The sequence below is a fragment of the Octodon degus genome, unplaced genomic scaffold, assembly GCF_000260255.1.
Source record: "Octodon degus isolate 3935 unplaced genomic scaffold, OctDeg1.0 scaffold00001, whole genome shotgun sequence".
Classification (NCBI taxonomy): Eukaryota; Metazoa; Chordata; class Mammalia; order Rodentia; family Octodontidae; genus Octodon; species Octodon degus.
In genome coordinates this window covers 473,964-489,913 of record NW_004524577.1, presented here as the reverse complement: position 1 = coordinate 489,913, position 15,950 = coordinate 473,964, and the positions used below count along the sequence as shown (strand labels likewise).

The 15,950-nt window shown below is 43.2% G+C and overlaps 1 protein-coding gene across 2 annotated transcripts in view; it reads right to left on the bottom strand.

Annotated features, from left to right (window-relative positions):
• Positions 1-5,187: 5,187 nt before the first annotated feature.
• Tmem159 (transmembrane protein 159) overlaps positions 5,188-15,950 on the bottom strand; it is a 16,921-nt gene continuing 6,158 nt past the window's right edge. Inside the window, exons 2-4 of one of the 2 annotated variants that reach the window (XM_023713145.1) lie at positions 9,843-10,011; positions 9,274-9,412; positions 5,188-5,640 (exon numbers count right to left, since the gene is read on the bottom strand). In XM_023713145.1, the coding sequence (XP_023568913.1) occupies positions 5,529-5,640; positions 9,274-9,412; positions 9,843-10,011 (420 nt within the window). In that variant the 3' untranslated portion in view covers positions 5,188-5,528. Of the gene's footprint in view, positions 5,641-7,970; positions 8,384-9,273; positions 9,413-9,842; positions 10,012-15,950 lie in introns of those variants that run through there. The other variant, XM_023713201.1, reaches the window with a different exon arrangement.

The window sequence follows — 15,950 nt, the reverse complement described above, 5'->3', positions numbered from 1 at the left end:
TCTATTTATTTATTTATTCTTGAGACAAGGTCTTGCTGTGCAGTTCAGGCTGGCGCTGAGCTCAGTTTGTGGCCCATGCTGGTCTCAAACTCAAAATGATCCTTCTGCCTCCACCTCCCAAGTGCTGGGATTCAGGTGTGTGGCACCATGCCTGACATATTTGCTTTATATTATTTGGATTATTTGGAGGTTCTATATCATCCTTATATCACTTTCTCCTCTGAACTTTGGCTTTATCTCTAAAATCCAGACACTGATTGTGTCACTGGGCTGGGTCTAAGAACTCATGAAAGCAAACACCTGCATCCTGGCAGGTTTGCTGACTTGTACCATGGAAGTAGAATTTTCAGGGCACATCAGTAAGAGGCAGAAGAGTTTCTTAGAGATTTAGGATGCTCTCAAGAGTGGAGTGCTGGTTCTTACCAAAATGAGACACATTACATTTTGGAATCGGGAACATGCAGACTTTTCTTGAGGGGGTGGAAAGCTCAGAAAAAGTGGCCCACCCTCCTCCCTGAAAGGATATTTAGCTCATTCCACAGGCATGAGTTATGTTTTTGTTTTTTGATAGGCGAGTTGAACATTTTGTAGACTCTCTCAACCTGCTGCTCCACTTTCTTAAATGGCCCAATATATGGCCTTGAGCAATGTTGCCAGCTGAGTCCACGCAGCGAGGCCTTGAAGACCAACGGCTTCTTACGGGTACGGTGTTTGCCTGCGATTTCCTTGCCTCCTTTCTACCTTTTGTTTCTTCTATCCTACCTCAATGGATAGGAAAACTAAGAGGCAAGTAGGGACAGATCGTGGAATGGTCTTGTCCTGGGTGCAAGGACTTAGCGCTTGAGTGCTGTGGGAAAGCAAGTCGGCTGCGCTGGTAGCACAGGTGTTTGTGTAATCAGAAATGTTTTCAAACAAGCCCTTGGCTCCTTGCTGGAAAGCCAAGAAGTCCCGCAGCAAGGTTGTGCAAAGCTCTTTGCGTGGAAAATACTCCCAAATAATGTTCCCAGCCCAGCGCTCTTCCTAAGCCAACTGTTTCCTAAGCCAACTGGCATCAAAAAGCACATATTGCAACTTATTATTCAGTTAGTGTGCTATTATAACAAAAAGGGAGAAGGGCATATCTGACCATATTATTAGCAAAGATGACTTGGATTTTCATACTGTCATATTCTTAGAAAAATCATATTACTGGCCACCAACTGGATCAAGCTAATCATCTAGTTGTAAACCTCTACCCTCATTTCCTTCTCTGCACACACAATCTACCACCAAATGCTGCTGGCTTTCTAAGTGAGGGTGGTATCTGTTATCACTGCCCTGATACAGGCGATAGGCACAGCTGTGGTCACATGCTCTGGTCTTTTACAGGCCTCTTAACTGGCTTTTCTGCGCTAATCCTTTGGCCATGAAGTGAACCTCAAGAGGTTGGGTCTGACAATGTCATGTTCCCACATAAGATCCTTTCTCGCCTCCCCTTTGCTCTCCAGTATAAACCTCCTACTTGTCAGGCACAACCTGGGCATGACTTTCTCAGTAACCACACTATTTTAGCCACACAGGTTTTCAGCAAACTGCAGTCCCCAGAAAGCATGCTACCATCTGCAAATGACAGGAAACTGCAAACTAGTCATGTTGTTCCCAAACAGGACAGGATGTCATAAAGAGAAAGGACAGAACGGGAGACCTTCCGATGCCAGGACACTTGGTAACATCTTTGCATCTGACCAGCACGTTCTGAGAACCTTGTGTTCAGAACACTCCTCACATGCTTCCCCTGCCTGACCTCCTCAAATGGCCCTTCTTCTGAAGTCCTATAAAAAGCCTGGTTTTCTGTTTGAGACTGAGGGTCTTCTCACCCTGTCTGCCTGCACCCAGCTAAGTCTTGTGCCACAGTGGCACAGGTAAATCACGCCGGCTGGGGTGGTCTCTTACTCCGTAATTCTTTACACTATCTGCACTGTGACCTCCTCTTCCATTTACTTTATGATCACTGGGCCTGGTCACACGACATTGTTTCCTTGAACATAGCAATCTCTTCCCAGTCTCTGGAACTTTGGGACATTGTGCCCTCTACCAGAAATACCCGCTTGTGATCATTGTGGCTAAAATAACCTTTCTTCTGCAAACTTATCATAGTCTAATATTTTGTGAACTAGTAGTGCGTCAACTCTAAGACAGAGCCCATGATCCCTACCTGAGGTTTCAATGCCCTTCTGTAATTCCTCTTCAGCATGGCTGGTGTGCTTCTAACCAACAGACTATAGAAAATGGAAGAGGATATACAAGATCACACATACATGATTATGTTACCTGAGAATGTACTGTCCCTCTTGCTAAGAGACTTTCCCTTGGAAGCACTGAAGATGCAAACTGCCACATTGTTGGCTGCTGTGTGGAGAACATAATCATACCACAAGGAAGTGAGGACCACAGTCCAGTAGCCAGCAAGGCCACGAACACTGGCCATGACTCTGTGAGCTCACCTGTGGGTTCTTCCTTGGTTAAGCCTTAATGAGAACCCCGCCCTTTCAAAGCAGTGACCACAGCCTGGCAAAGGATCAAGCCAAGTTAGTTCTGTGCTCCTAATGGAGAGAAAATGTGACCTAATACGTGTATGTTCTTTCAACCAATAGTTGGTAACAAGTTGCTATAATTGTTATGTGGCAATAACTTAATATAGTTAAGTGATCTTGTGTTGGGCAGTAAACTTCAGGAGAGAGGCCAGGGACCTTTCTGTTCATCACTGTTGAAGCATCAGTACCAAATCAAAGCCTTTGGGCCCCGTGGCTACTGGCATGACTTGTTTTTGTCTGCCTAGTAACTACAGTAAAACCGTGGTTTGTGAGCATAATTAATTCCAGAAACATGCTTGTAACCCAAAGCTCTTGTATAGAAAAGTGAATTTCCTCATGAGAAATAATGGAAACTAAGATGATTCATCCCACAACCCAAAAATATTCATATAAAAATGGTTATAATACTGTAATATAACACAATAAATAAAATACAAAATAGAAAAATAAACAAATTAACCTGCAGTTATCTTTGAAAACCCTCGTGGCTGGTGTGAGGGGGACAAGAAAGAGGGTTACTATGTAGGACAACTTGCATCATCACTCATGGAATCATTGCTGTCGGCTCAATGGAATCAGTTTTCATGCAACATTAACAAGGAACCTGTCCAATGACACTTTTGCCTCCTTAAACGTGACACTGCATGGTTGTTACACACTCAAGCCCTGCTTGGGTGATGCTTTCCTACAACGTTTTGTACCATTTCCCACATTTTACAAACCTCCCTAATCTTTTTTTTTTTTTTTTTTTTTTTAGTTTTTTAAATTTATATTTTAATTTTTTTCCCATAATTTTATTGACTCCCTAATCTCATCTGAAGTGAGGATTCCTCTTCTCTCCTCCTTCTCTGCAGATGAGACCTCCTCCATTACTTACGTCTTGTGGTTGGGATGGGGTCGCATACAATCTGAGAGGGGAGAGAGACGGACAGACACAGAATGGGGGAGCACTGGCTCAGGTGTGATCAAGCAATGCTCAGCTTTATGTAATACTCATATTGCAAGACTGGGAATCAAACTCAGGACCTTGTGCTTGCCAGAGAGGCACCTGTACCACTGAGCTATACCTCCAGCCCAACATCATTCCTTTTCCAAGTTACAATGTATTAGGAATGTTCGCTGGTCTGGTGGGACACTTGAGGAGCAAGTCATTTCCAGCTCAAGGTTTCCCTGCATTTCCTTTTCTTCTGCTATTCCTCTGGGAACCTCCTTTCTCTGTGCACCAGTGGGGCTGACATAGCCCCTCCCTGGGCTCCTGAATGGACACATGTTCCGGTCCTCCCCATCCAGCATAGTCCACCCTCCTGGCCACTGCTGTTGGCTCAGTGTTGCTCACAGGACCTTAGTCTGCCCGATCAGAACCAAACATATGTACATGTACTAAAGGCAAAAAGTAGCTTTCTTTCCAAGTTTGGAGAGCTAACCCAGGCTGCTGGGACGTCTACCTGGCACGAACCTGTCTGAGAAAAGCAGGGGGAGGCCACCTAAGCTGAGTGTAGTAGTGCCTGAAGATCTCCCCTTACCTGTAACCCAAACTTTTTAAGGTAACTTTGAATTTGGTGTCTGTCACTAGCAGTTTAACACACCAGGTTACCCAGGATTTACTATGAAACCAACAGAGAAAGAAAAGGCACCATGGTTTTTACGGTTCCCTAGGTTTTTACGGTTCTCTGGGTTAAAGGTATGGTCACTAGTCCAGAGTCCTACTGGAGGTGGCGAATCTTCAGGAGTGAGTTAGGTCATTTGGGCTGCGCCCTGGCCTCTTTCTTTTGGCTTCCAGATGGCCACAATGTAAACAGGCGTGCTGTGCCACGGGCTCCGGCCATGAGGTGCTGGGCCCGCAGAATCCAAGTCTCTGGGACTCAGGAGCCATGGACTACAATCTCTGAACCCAAGAGCCAAATGTGATTGTCTCTTAGGATGCCTTAGCTCAGGTATTGTCATAGCTATGGCTTGGCTCCAGAGGCCCACATAGCCTCCAGCAACCACAGGCTTTGGTGAGCTGACTCTGTGGTAGGAGAGGAGCCTGCCCGGAGGAGGTGGGTCACTGTGGCACAGTTGGGGGGGGCATGGGCAGTGCCCCTTCTGGCTCCTCCCGTTACTCTTCCTGCTTCCTGGCTGTCATGACGTGAGAGCTTCCTCTGCCCACCACTGCCACCGTGCCCCTCAACGATAAGCCAAAATCAACTTCGTTTTCTGTAAACTGAGGTTGGTGGGTATTTTGTCCCAGCAATGAGACAGTTCCAAGACAGCCACAGTGATGGAAATCAGACACAGGTCTCATGTTGGGGGCAGGAAGGAGAAAGGGTATAGAAGAAAAAAGCCATCTGAACAAATATTTCAAAGACACAGTGAGTAGAAATCATATAGGATGTTTTATTTGTGCTCTGTAGTTCTTTACATTTTTTTGTACAAGAAACTGCTTAACAGGACAAGTTCTTTAAATCAATACAAAGTCCAAACATGTAAGAGATCAACAACACCGAATCACACTCAATGGTAACAGTGAAAACTGTGCCTTAAGACTTTTTCAAAAACTCTTGGACACAAAATTAAAACAGACTCTTTCAACTTTGAGAGGTCATTATTCCCAAATTGTGCTTTCCCTTCTGATTAGTAGTGAATAAGGCAGAAAAGCTGGTTCTGATTTAGATTTTTTTTCACCCTGCTTTTCAAATGAGTGAAAAAATAAACAGCTTCCCTCATTAAGAAAAAAAAAAAAATGCAGAAAAAAGCCAGTGTTACCTTGGGACAGTGGACACAAGTCCCGAGGCCGGCTGGAGGCCCATGCCCTGCCAAGGTCAGGTCTGCACGCTGGTAGTGGGGGGGGGGTCACAGGCCACCCTGGCCACTGAGGAAGCTGGAGGCCATAGTCCAGGGGCGCTGGACTCTCCTGCCCCTTGTCTGTGTCCTAATCCCAAGGGTCGAGCACGACCCAGAAGCTTTCCTGAGAAGTTAAAAACATCTGTGGGTCCAACCAGCCAGTCCTTCTTGGTACAGCCCTGCAAGGTCTGCAGCCTTCATAGCCAGCTGACAGTCGGCACTGGGGTTTTGCTTTGCCAGTGGTCTGTTTGGGGCCAAGAAGAAAAGGTTAGTTTGAGGCCAATGCTGAGCGTACACAGCTATACAGGTGACAGTCCTTGCTCACAGTTTTAGCTGATTCTTGCAACCACACCAGCCTGGGGTGGATCCATTATACAGATACGGAAGTTGAGGGTTTGGGAGGTCAAAATGGCTGGCCATTGGGTAGGGTGGTGGCCCTTTCCCCCGTCCTAATTTGGATTTTGCGTTTTCCCCAAATGTCTATGTCTTTCCAACAATATAGCAAAAGGAAGGACAAGCATTTTGCCAGTGGGAGAGAACTGACGCTAGGGAAGTTAAGCAGTTTGTCCAACATCACACAGCCAAAACAGCAGCAACAGCACACAGAGCCCCACCTTCTGATTCGGTCAGTTATCTGACACCTTCAATGGCAGTGCCAAAGGTGCAGGGCGAAACACACAAGTTGCTGTGTGTTTTCCAGTCCCTAGGACCGCGCGTTTTAGAGGGCAGTGAGATGGGTGGTAGCCCTATCAGCATTACTAGGATTAACGAGCCATTTCTGAATTCCCAGCGGCCTTGTCATCGCTGACTGGGAGTCACAGATCAGAGCTTGGCCCACCAGCGTCACCCCCCACGTCCTTCTACTTCTGAGTCTGTGCTTCAGAAGAGAAGCAAGCTGACCACTCCCAGCCTAGAGGCCATATGACCCCGCTCTGACCAATGAAGTCTGCTTGCAGGGGAGCTGGGTGAAGTTCTCCAAGAGTTCACTTCCTTAGTAGAAGGGCCAGGCTCTATTGGTGAGCACGCCCCTTTTCCTGTTATAAATGCACCGGTATAAGCAGTGCTATGTTGTGGTCATCGTGTGGCAAACCAATGAGCTGGGGTGACAGCGCAGAAAGGCCGAAGGCTCCTGGTGTCCTGGCACCAGAGTGGCCGTAGTAGTCCTTTTTATTATATAATAAAAAAAACCCCTATTCTTTAAGTTAAGTTAGGATTTAGGGGGTTTTATTCTTGCCACCTAAATTCCTACTTGGTAACAAAGAAATAAAGAAGACCTTCTTTTTGAGTCTTTTTGTTTGTCTGGTCTTTTTTTCTTTTTCTGTATTTTACGAAGGGTCTACAGGGTGTTCAGGGTCTCCCTACTAGATGGGACTCATTGTGATCCGCCTGCTTACAGCCTCCCAAGAGCTGGGGTTACAGGCATGCACCACCACACCCAGTCTCTACAGTTTCTTTTGAGCAAACAGTTTTAAATTTTCTGCTCTAATTTCTAACAAAGTAATTACTGGATACATTGAACCCCTACTACACACACACACACACACACACACACACACACACACACACACCAGAAGCACTTTGGGTAGCTCAATAGTTTTAAGAGGGTAAACTGAGTACAGCCAACAAAAAGCTTGAGAATTTCTGCTCCAGAGAAAAAGTAAAAACCGTGAGCCTGAATGCCTGGGCTGGAAAGGAACATTAAGTTCAAATCCCAACTCAGTCCATCTCTTCACTGGTAAGCAGCCACTCAGATTTTGCTGCAGCCTGCGGTAGAATTTTTAAGAACTTGCCTATCAGGGCAGGGTTCAGAGCCAGGGTGGATTCTGGCAAGGCACATTACCCTGAAGAAGCTAAACAGGCCAACATTTTCTTATTTTATCTCCTCTAAGTCAGATAGTGATCAAGCAATTTACAACAGACAATTAAGCAATCCTATGAGAACTACCTCTGAGCTATTTATGATTAAACCCACTTTAACATATTAAAACAAAAGGACATTTTGAAAAGTTGTTCAAGGGCTATGTGTAGAAGAAAAAACTCAAAAGAGTATTGGTTCTCCCTAAAAGAAAAAATAAAATCTGAAGGGTACAATAGATACTGGGAAAAGGGAATGTATCTACTCAAAAGGAAGGAGTTACTGAATTGAGGAGGACAGGAGAGGGAGTGAGGGAGAGAGATATATCTATGTATGTAATCAGGAGGGTTTGGACCGCCCTACTGTGGATTTATCCTGGTCTATGGAAAGGAGTAGTTAATAATTTATTTTGTCTCCTTTTTTCAATTCTTTGACCTTTTTCTCTTCTTAATTTCTTATGTATTTCTTTTGTTCTTCCAATTATACATGCATATACCTGGTAATATAAACTACTAGTTGGAAGACAACACTATGTATTACAACAAATACTGCAAAATTAATATTATTTTGTGAAGTAAAATTCTGTATCACTTGTAATTTTTATTTTAATACTATTTTGTACCCTTTTTAAAAAATAAAATAAAAAATAAAAGAGTATTGGTTCTCTTAAATCAAGGATTGGCAAACCATGGCCTGCGGGCCATGTTTTTAAAAATAAAGCTCTGCTTTTATAAATAAAGTTTTGTTAGAACACAGCACCTCCTGAGTTCATTTGTTTATTGTCTGCTCACACTACAGCAGATTCAAACAACTATGACAGAGACCACATGGCCTGCAAAGCTGAAAATATCTACCATCTGGCCCTCTGCAGAAACTGCCCAGAGTCACTTGGTATTTTGGTTATGAGGACCTCAGGATTAGCTGACCTAGATGTAGGTCCCTTTTTCCTGCTCTCAGTTTTGGGCTTTGATTCATTTTCCTGATGACCTAATGGGGCTAGTAGGGAAGATTATGTCATACAAGGCTGGAAGGAGCTTAACAGAGACCCAGACACAAAGCCAGTGCTAACAGGTGTCAGCCACTCTCACCAAATTAGCACAAGCTGTAATGGACTTCATGGGGATGTAGGAGTCTAAAATGAAGCATGGACAAAAATTAAAGGTTAAAAAGTCATCTTTGAAAAATCTCTTAGAGGAGGGCAGCACATTTTATATAAATACAGCATCTTACAGTAATATCAACACAGCTGGCTTTTTGTCTAGTATTGGGAATCAAACTAAAGACCTTGTGTGTGCTAGGCAGGTGTTGTGCCACTGGGCTATATCCCTGGCAAACAGTTGGTTTGACTCCAGAATTTATTACTGATTTGAGCAGGTCATCGTCCAGGGTGTGGCTGCTACTCCTGCTATGTCAACTTCACCAAATAAATGCCCAGCAGATGAGGAGAACATGCTCTGGGGAGTACCTGGGTCTGTTCTGTCAGGCTCTTCTGCTATGACATTCCTTCCTTGAATCCAGCTGACTATGGACTGAACCCCTGAAATCTCAAACTAAACTAAATCTTTCTTCCTTAAATTATGAATCTGAAGTACTGTGACCAGCAATGGGGAAAACTCACAAGAAGTCCAAAGCTGAAGCAGCTGGTATTAGGAGCTGCACTGTGGGAATGAAGCCAACAAAATCAAACAGGAGACTCCCTCTGGAGACAGACTCAGGGACAAGAGACTTTTGGCTCCTACCTTCTGGGGGATGCACATCTGCATTACAATGGTGGGTCATTTCCTCTCCTATTGTTCTCCTTCTTTTCCCTAACACACACACAGACACACACACACCCCTTATTTTGACTTTTGGAAACTAAATGGGTATCTTTTTAAAGAAATCAACACAACAGTGTTCAATGCACCATGAGAAGCACTGCCTCTTACAGCGTGCCTCCCAGACACCAACTGGTGCTAGTGCGTTGTTCTAGAGAACCTCTCCCATGGCCCAGATTAAACTGTTCCATGAGCACGTACTCACCTGGGAGAAAACCAGTAGCTGATGAGGCTGCCGATCACCACAGAGGACACCATGACTGTCCCTGATATGGCAAGTGATAAGAAGACCAGACCCGAGAGGACGCAGAGTAGGGTAAGGCCACCCACAGAAATGACCAGCCCTAGGGGGGAGAACATGATTAGGAGAAGCGATCATCTAAACTAGGTTCAAAATAGGCACATATTGGGCCAGCATGTTCAAAATAATGACAGCTCAAATTTCGGAAGTACGATTTCCATAATAATCCGGATCTGGGGCACCACCTAGCTTGGTGTGCCTCACTAGATAACAGCAGCCAGCTGGCCCCCCAGGTGCCCCTGCTGTTCCCATATCATATCACTGGGTCTCTTTGCTCACTGTGTTACCTACTGAACAGGCTGAGGCTCAGGAAAGGTAGCCTGTCGGAATCACACTGCAACGCAGACTCTGGAGCCCACATCTAGCCTGCTCTGGCAGCTGCCTAACGTTGGAAATGCGAACCTCTGGCGAGGACGGCAGATGCCCAGTCACTGCTGTCTTCCCAGGTAGTTTCCAGTAACTGAGCAGGATACCTTCCAGCAATATGACTCCTACAAGTGCGGCCAGGGAGCTGAGCACCACGAGGAGCAGGAAGAGCCCGACGGGGACAGCAGACATGGCCACAAACACCAGCACAGAGAGGGCCAGGAAAGGATGCCTGTCCAAGCACTGACCCACTGGAGACTTCATGAAGGCAACCACCTGCCAGCAAGGGACAAAGAAGCAGGTCTGAGTGCCATGTCTGAATCCCAGGGTGAACGAGTCCGTCTAAACTGTGGCGAGTAAGACCTCATTACAAACACGAGTCATCCAGGCCTTTAAGGTGGCTCTGGGTCAGGTGGTGAGTGTCAAGCTTCCCCTCAATGTCAAGTCTCTTGAGGGAGGAATCACACAGTACAGCCCTCCAGCGTAGCACATGCCCTCACTGAAAGGCATCCTCGGCTGTACGTGCTGGTGAGATGTAGGTGCACTCTAACGCCTTCCTCATAGCGGAGATTCGCACAGTGCTGTCCCTGAGGAGTGGAGAGGTTAAATTCCAGCTACTCAGCATCATGCAGGAGCTTAACAGAAACACAGAACATCAGGCCTCAGTCCACACCTGCTGAATCCAGTTCCGCTTTTTCAACAAGATCTCCGGGTGACTGTAAACACATTAGTTTGAGATGCAATGGACCAGATGACTTATTTGATGACCAGTTTTCAAGCGAGTCTAGGCATCCAAAGCTAAGGCCTTGACAACAAATGTCAAGTGCATGCAACAGCTGCCAGCTTAATGGCTAAAAATGCTTTTGTCTCTAACCCTGATGCCATAGTTAAATACAGCCCAATGACTGTAAGCACATACAGATTTGACAAATGGGCCTTTGAGATCTGACTCAGTGGAAGAGGCTTGGCTTCAAAGTAGAGCTGGCCCCAGGCAGCCCAGAGGGTGGCTTCCTCTCCTGAAGCCCCCACTTTCACTCTTCCTAGCACTCATATACTACTACTCTATTCCCCTGAAAGCTCCCAAACATTCCTTCATGAAAACTGGTTCCTCCTGGTCTCACTCCTGACAGCTTTGCAGGTCATGTGATTGAAGTGAAAATATAATTCAAGTACAGTGGTCACAGGTGCCACTTCCCAAAACACAGGTGCTTCCTAGAGACAGGTGTTTACCCAAGTGATTCTATGGTGGGAATTTGGGGCTAGTTGAAAACATGGGAATTATAGTTTAAGATGGAACCAAAGCACAGAGTTGACCCTGTTGAATAGGAAAAGCCATTCCAAGAGCCACAGTCATTCCAAGAGTCTTGGGACCTTCACATTGCTTCCTAAGGAAATTTCTCTTAAAGCATGACAAGTTTTACTTTGGGAAGCCGCAGCATGGCATAATGCCCACCGGCCACCCGACCTCCCACTTCTCTATTTGGCAGCTTTTGTTAGTCAGCTTTGTAAGGCAGAGATGAGCGTCTCTGAGCTCTGTCCAGAGGTCAGGCTGAAGGGGTCACACCTGCACTATCCAGCAGCAGCTATAGAAGACCACTGAACTTGGAGGGGACTAGTGTGACCAATGGCCAGGATCTTTCATTAACTTTAAATACTGACACTGGAGCCAGGCAAGGTGGCACATGCCTATAATCCCAGCATTTGGGAGGACTGCCATGAGTTTGAGGCCAACTTAGCCTATATAATGAACTCAAGGCCAGCTTGGCATACACAGCAAGACATTATCTGAAAAGCAAAAACCAAAGCATTTGGAAAACACTGCATGAGCGAAGTGGTCCACACCTGCCCACACATGGTGAGTGCTGGCAACCCCCAGAGGCCTCCATGGAGAGATGCAGCAGTGGAGGGAAACGATGAATTGCAGGACTGCACGAGCTGCGAGCTGCGAGCAAATGCTGAGACTGGCAGGAAGCCATCTTGGAGGGAGACCCACAGAGCTCAGAACTCAAGAGTGGCTACTGGCTCCATCTAGCGGCTCCCAGCAGGGCTCAGGCCTGTGGAAGTGCACTGATGGCTGCAGACTGGCAAAGGGTGCCAGCGCACTGGCTTTTCAGGATGAACCAACATGGACTGGGGATGCTGTTCCCATAAGCTATTTACCAGTGACAGGAGAGACAGACCTGAAAGTGGACTTTTTGTTTGTTGTCCTCTCTCTCTCTCTCTCTCTCTCTCTCTCTCTCTCTCTCTCTGTCATTTTTGTTCTTTTTCAGTATTGCTTTGTTTTATCTTTATGGGTTTTTTTCTTTTCTCTTTCACTGTTTGAACTTGTCTTTATGAGTGTGAACACGGTGTCTAGCCTCTTTGTGGCTGTGGTTCTCTTTAGTCCCTCATTTTAGCTCTTCCTCCTCTCCCTCCAATCTTCTGCACCAGTTTCCCAAAGTCAGCAGGATCTCCGTTGTCCTCCAGCCTTCTAATTTCTTCCACTTCTTATTTTCTCCTTAACCTATTTTAAATTTTAACCCCTAAGTGTACAATTGACATACTGAGGACTTGTATACTGTATAATTTTCCAGTGTGTTTTAAATTTTGTTATATAATCACAAATTTAGTTCATAAGGGTAAAGGTAGCAAATTAATGGTTACAATAGTTTGTCATTTTCTAGGATGTGTTTTATGTTATTGTTATTGGTACCACTACAGCCCAAAGTGATACAATTTTTCTAAACAGCTATTACAAACATCACTCCAGGACTTACACTAAAGAAGGAAAATGAGACACTTAAACAAGATGCAACCCCAAACACCACCAACAGCAAACCCAGGAGACAATGAGGCAGGACAATCTGAAAACTGACACTTGGCACCTCTGAAGTGGTAACAACAAAGCTTGAATGAAGCTCTAGAAAAAAAATAATAAATCACAAGCAATGTCTCAGACAACTGCAGAGATGGTGTCCACAATGAAAACCATGCTTACTGATTCTAGAGCAGACAAAAATAGAGGAGCTTAAGAAAATTATGGAAATAATGAATGCTCAGCATAGGAAACAAATGAAATCTATAAGGTAGCTTCTAGAAGACATCCAGGAGAATAGACTCTATTGAAAGTATCTGCAGCAGACTAAACCAGTGTGAGGACAGGATCTCAGATATATATGGAAGACATACCTGCAGCTAGCTATCACGAAAAGAAAGATTTCTTAAAAATAACAAAAATCCATGAGAAATAAATACAAAAACTGCTAGATGATGCAGAGAAGAATAATTTAAGATTGACTGGAGTCAATGAAAATGCAGGGTATAGTATAAGTGATATAAAAAACTGCCCACAGAAGTCACGGCAGAAAACTTAAGAAAAAACAACTTGACACATGGTAAGTGAGACCTATAGAACTTCAATTGGCCATGACAAAAAAAATCTACAGCCAGACATGTCATAGTCAAGATTCCAGAAATTCAACAAAAGACTAGAATATTAAAAGCTGTTATGGAAAACAAATCACCTATAAAGGAAAGCCCATCAGAATTTGTGCTGATTTCTTTGCACAAATCCTCAAGTCAAGCAAAGCTTGGAGTAAAGTATTTCAAGGTCTAAAAGAAAACCTTCAACCCAGATTGATGTACACCACAAAACTCTTTTAAATCCAACAGAGAAATAAGATACTTCCAAGACAAAGAACATCTGAGAAAATTTATGACCAACAAACCAGCACCCTAAGATATAATCACATAAGTCCAAACAGAAGGAATCCACTAGGCAAGACAAACAAATGAACACAGGGAAGGAAAAAATAAAAAAGAAGGGGTGCCAACAAGAGGAAAATAACATGACAAGGATCAGCCAATACGTTATCAGTCATGACCATCAATGTTAATGGCTTCAATTCACCAATCAAAAGACACAGACTGGCAGAATGGAGCGAGGTGCATGATGCAACAATATGCTCATACAAGAAACAAATTTAATTAAAAAAATTCATAGACTGAAAGTCAAAGGATGGAAAACAATTCTCCATGTGACAGGCACTCAAAAAAACTCAGAGGTAGCTATTCTATTTGCAGACAAAATAAATTTTAAGCCAAGAGTGATTAAGAAAGATAAAGAAGATCAGTACATTCTTGTAAAGGGAACAATCCAAGAGGAAGAGATAACAATCATCAATATATACGCACAATACATATACCAGTGCAGCCAGCTATATAAAACAAATATTAATGGTCATGAAAAGTCAAATAAACACTAATACAACTGTATCAGGGGATTTTTAATACCCCATTGTCACAAAAAGACAGATTAACTAGATAAAAAATCAACAATGAAATAATAGAACTGAACCAAACTTTTGAACCAATGGACTTAATAAATACGTTTGGAGTATTCCAACCTATATCAGAATACACATTCTTCTCAGCTGCACACAAGAAATTCTCCACAATAAACCATATACTAACCCATAAAATATACCCATACAAATGCAAAGAAACTGAAATGATCCCATGTATATTATCAGACTACAGTCCAATGAAATTGGAAATCAATGGCGAAAGAAACCACAAGAATGTCACAAACACATGGAAATTAAATAGCACCCTCCTGAACAATCAGTGGGGCACAGATGAAATTAAAGAAGAAATTAGACAGTTTCTACAATTAAATGACAGCAACAATACAACAAACTGGAACTTACGAGACACAATGAAAGCAGACCTATGAGGGAAATTTATCAGGAAAATACAGCAAGCACAAATAAACAATTCAATGGTGAATCTCAAAATTTCTAGAAAAAGAAGTGCAGATTAAGCCAAAAGCTCACAGGAGAGAAGAAATTATGAGGATCAGAGCAGAAATTAAGGCACTGGGGACTAAAAAAATAATATAAAGAATCAGTGAATCCAAGAGTTGGTTCTTTGAAAGATTAAATAAAATTGAAAAACCCAAAGAAAGAAAGAAAGAAAGAAAGAAAGAAAGAAAGAAAGACAGACAGACTCAAACCCACACAATTAGGAATCAGAAGGGTGAAGTCACAATGAACCCTGCAGAAATTCGATCATCTATACCTACTTTGAATAAGATAGAAAATGCAGAAGAAACAGTCAGGTTCCTAGATATATACGAATTACCTAAGTTGAATTAAGAAGATATAAAAACCCTAAATAAAACAGTATCAATCAACAAAATTGAAGATGTAGTCAAAAACCTACCAACAAAGAAAAGCCCAGGCCCTGATAGATTCACTGATGAACTCGACAAGAAATTTAAGGAAGACTTATCACCAATACTCCTCAAGTTCTTTAGTGAATAATTGAAAAGGAAGCAATACTTCCGAATTCATTATTGGAAGCAAGCGTTACCCTCATACCAAAACCAAAGGACCCAAGCAAGAAAGAGAACTACAGGCCAATTTCCCTAATGAACATAGATGCAAAAATCTCCAGTAAGATACTGACAAATAGAAGGCAGCACATTATCAAGAAGACTATACACCATGACCAAGTGGGATTCATCCCAGAGATGCAGGGATGGTTCAACATATGTAAATCAATAAATGTTATATATCGTATTAATAGAGCCAAGAACAAAAATCATATGATCATCTCAATGCATGTAGAAAAAGCTTTTGACAAAATCTAGCACCCATTCATGATAAAAAAAAAAAAAAACCTACAGAAAACTGGAATAGATGGTCTTTATCTTAATCTAATAAGACATCTACAACAAACCAACAGCCAAAATCATAGCAAATGGACAAAAATGAAAGCTTCTAAAACAAGACAAGGATGTCCATTATCTCTACTCTTATTCAACATAGTTTTAGAAACTTTAGCCAGAGCAAGTAAACAACAACAACAAAAACAACAAAAAAAACTAAAATAGCTACACCCCAGAAAGAATGGCTATCATAAAGAAATCAACCAACAACAAATGTTGGAGAGGCTATGAGGAAAAAGGAACCCTTCTCCACTGCTGGTGGGAATGTAGACTGGTGCAACCGTTATGGAAATCAGTGTGGAGACCCCTTGGAAAAGTTGGATTGGAAATCCCGTTTAAACCAGCTATTCCTCTACTGGGAATTTTCCTGGAGGATCTGAAAACATCATATCATAGTGATATATGTGTGCCCATGTTTATAGCAGCACAATTTGTGATAGCCAAATCTTGGAAACAACCAAGATGCCCATCACCTGAGGAATGGTTGAAAAAGATGTGGTATTTT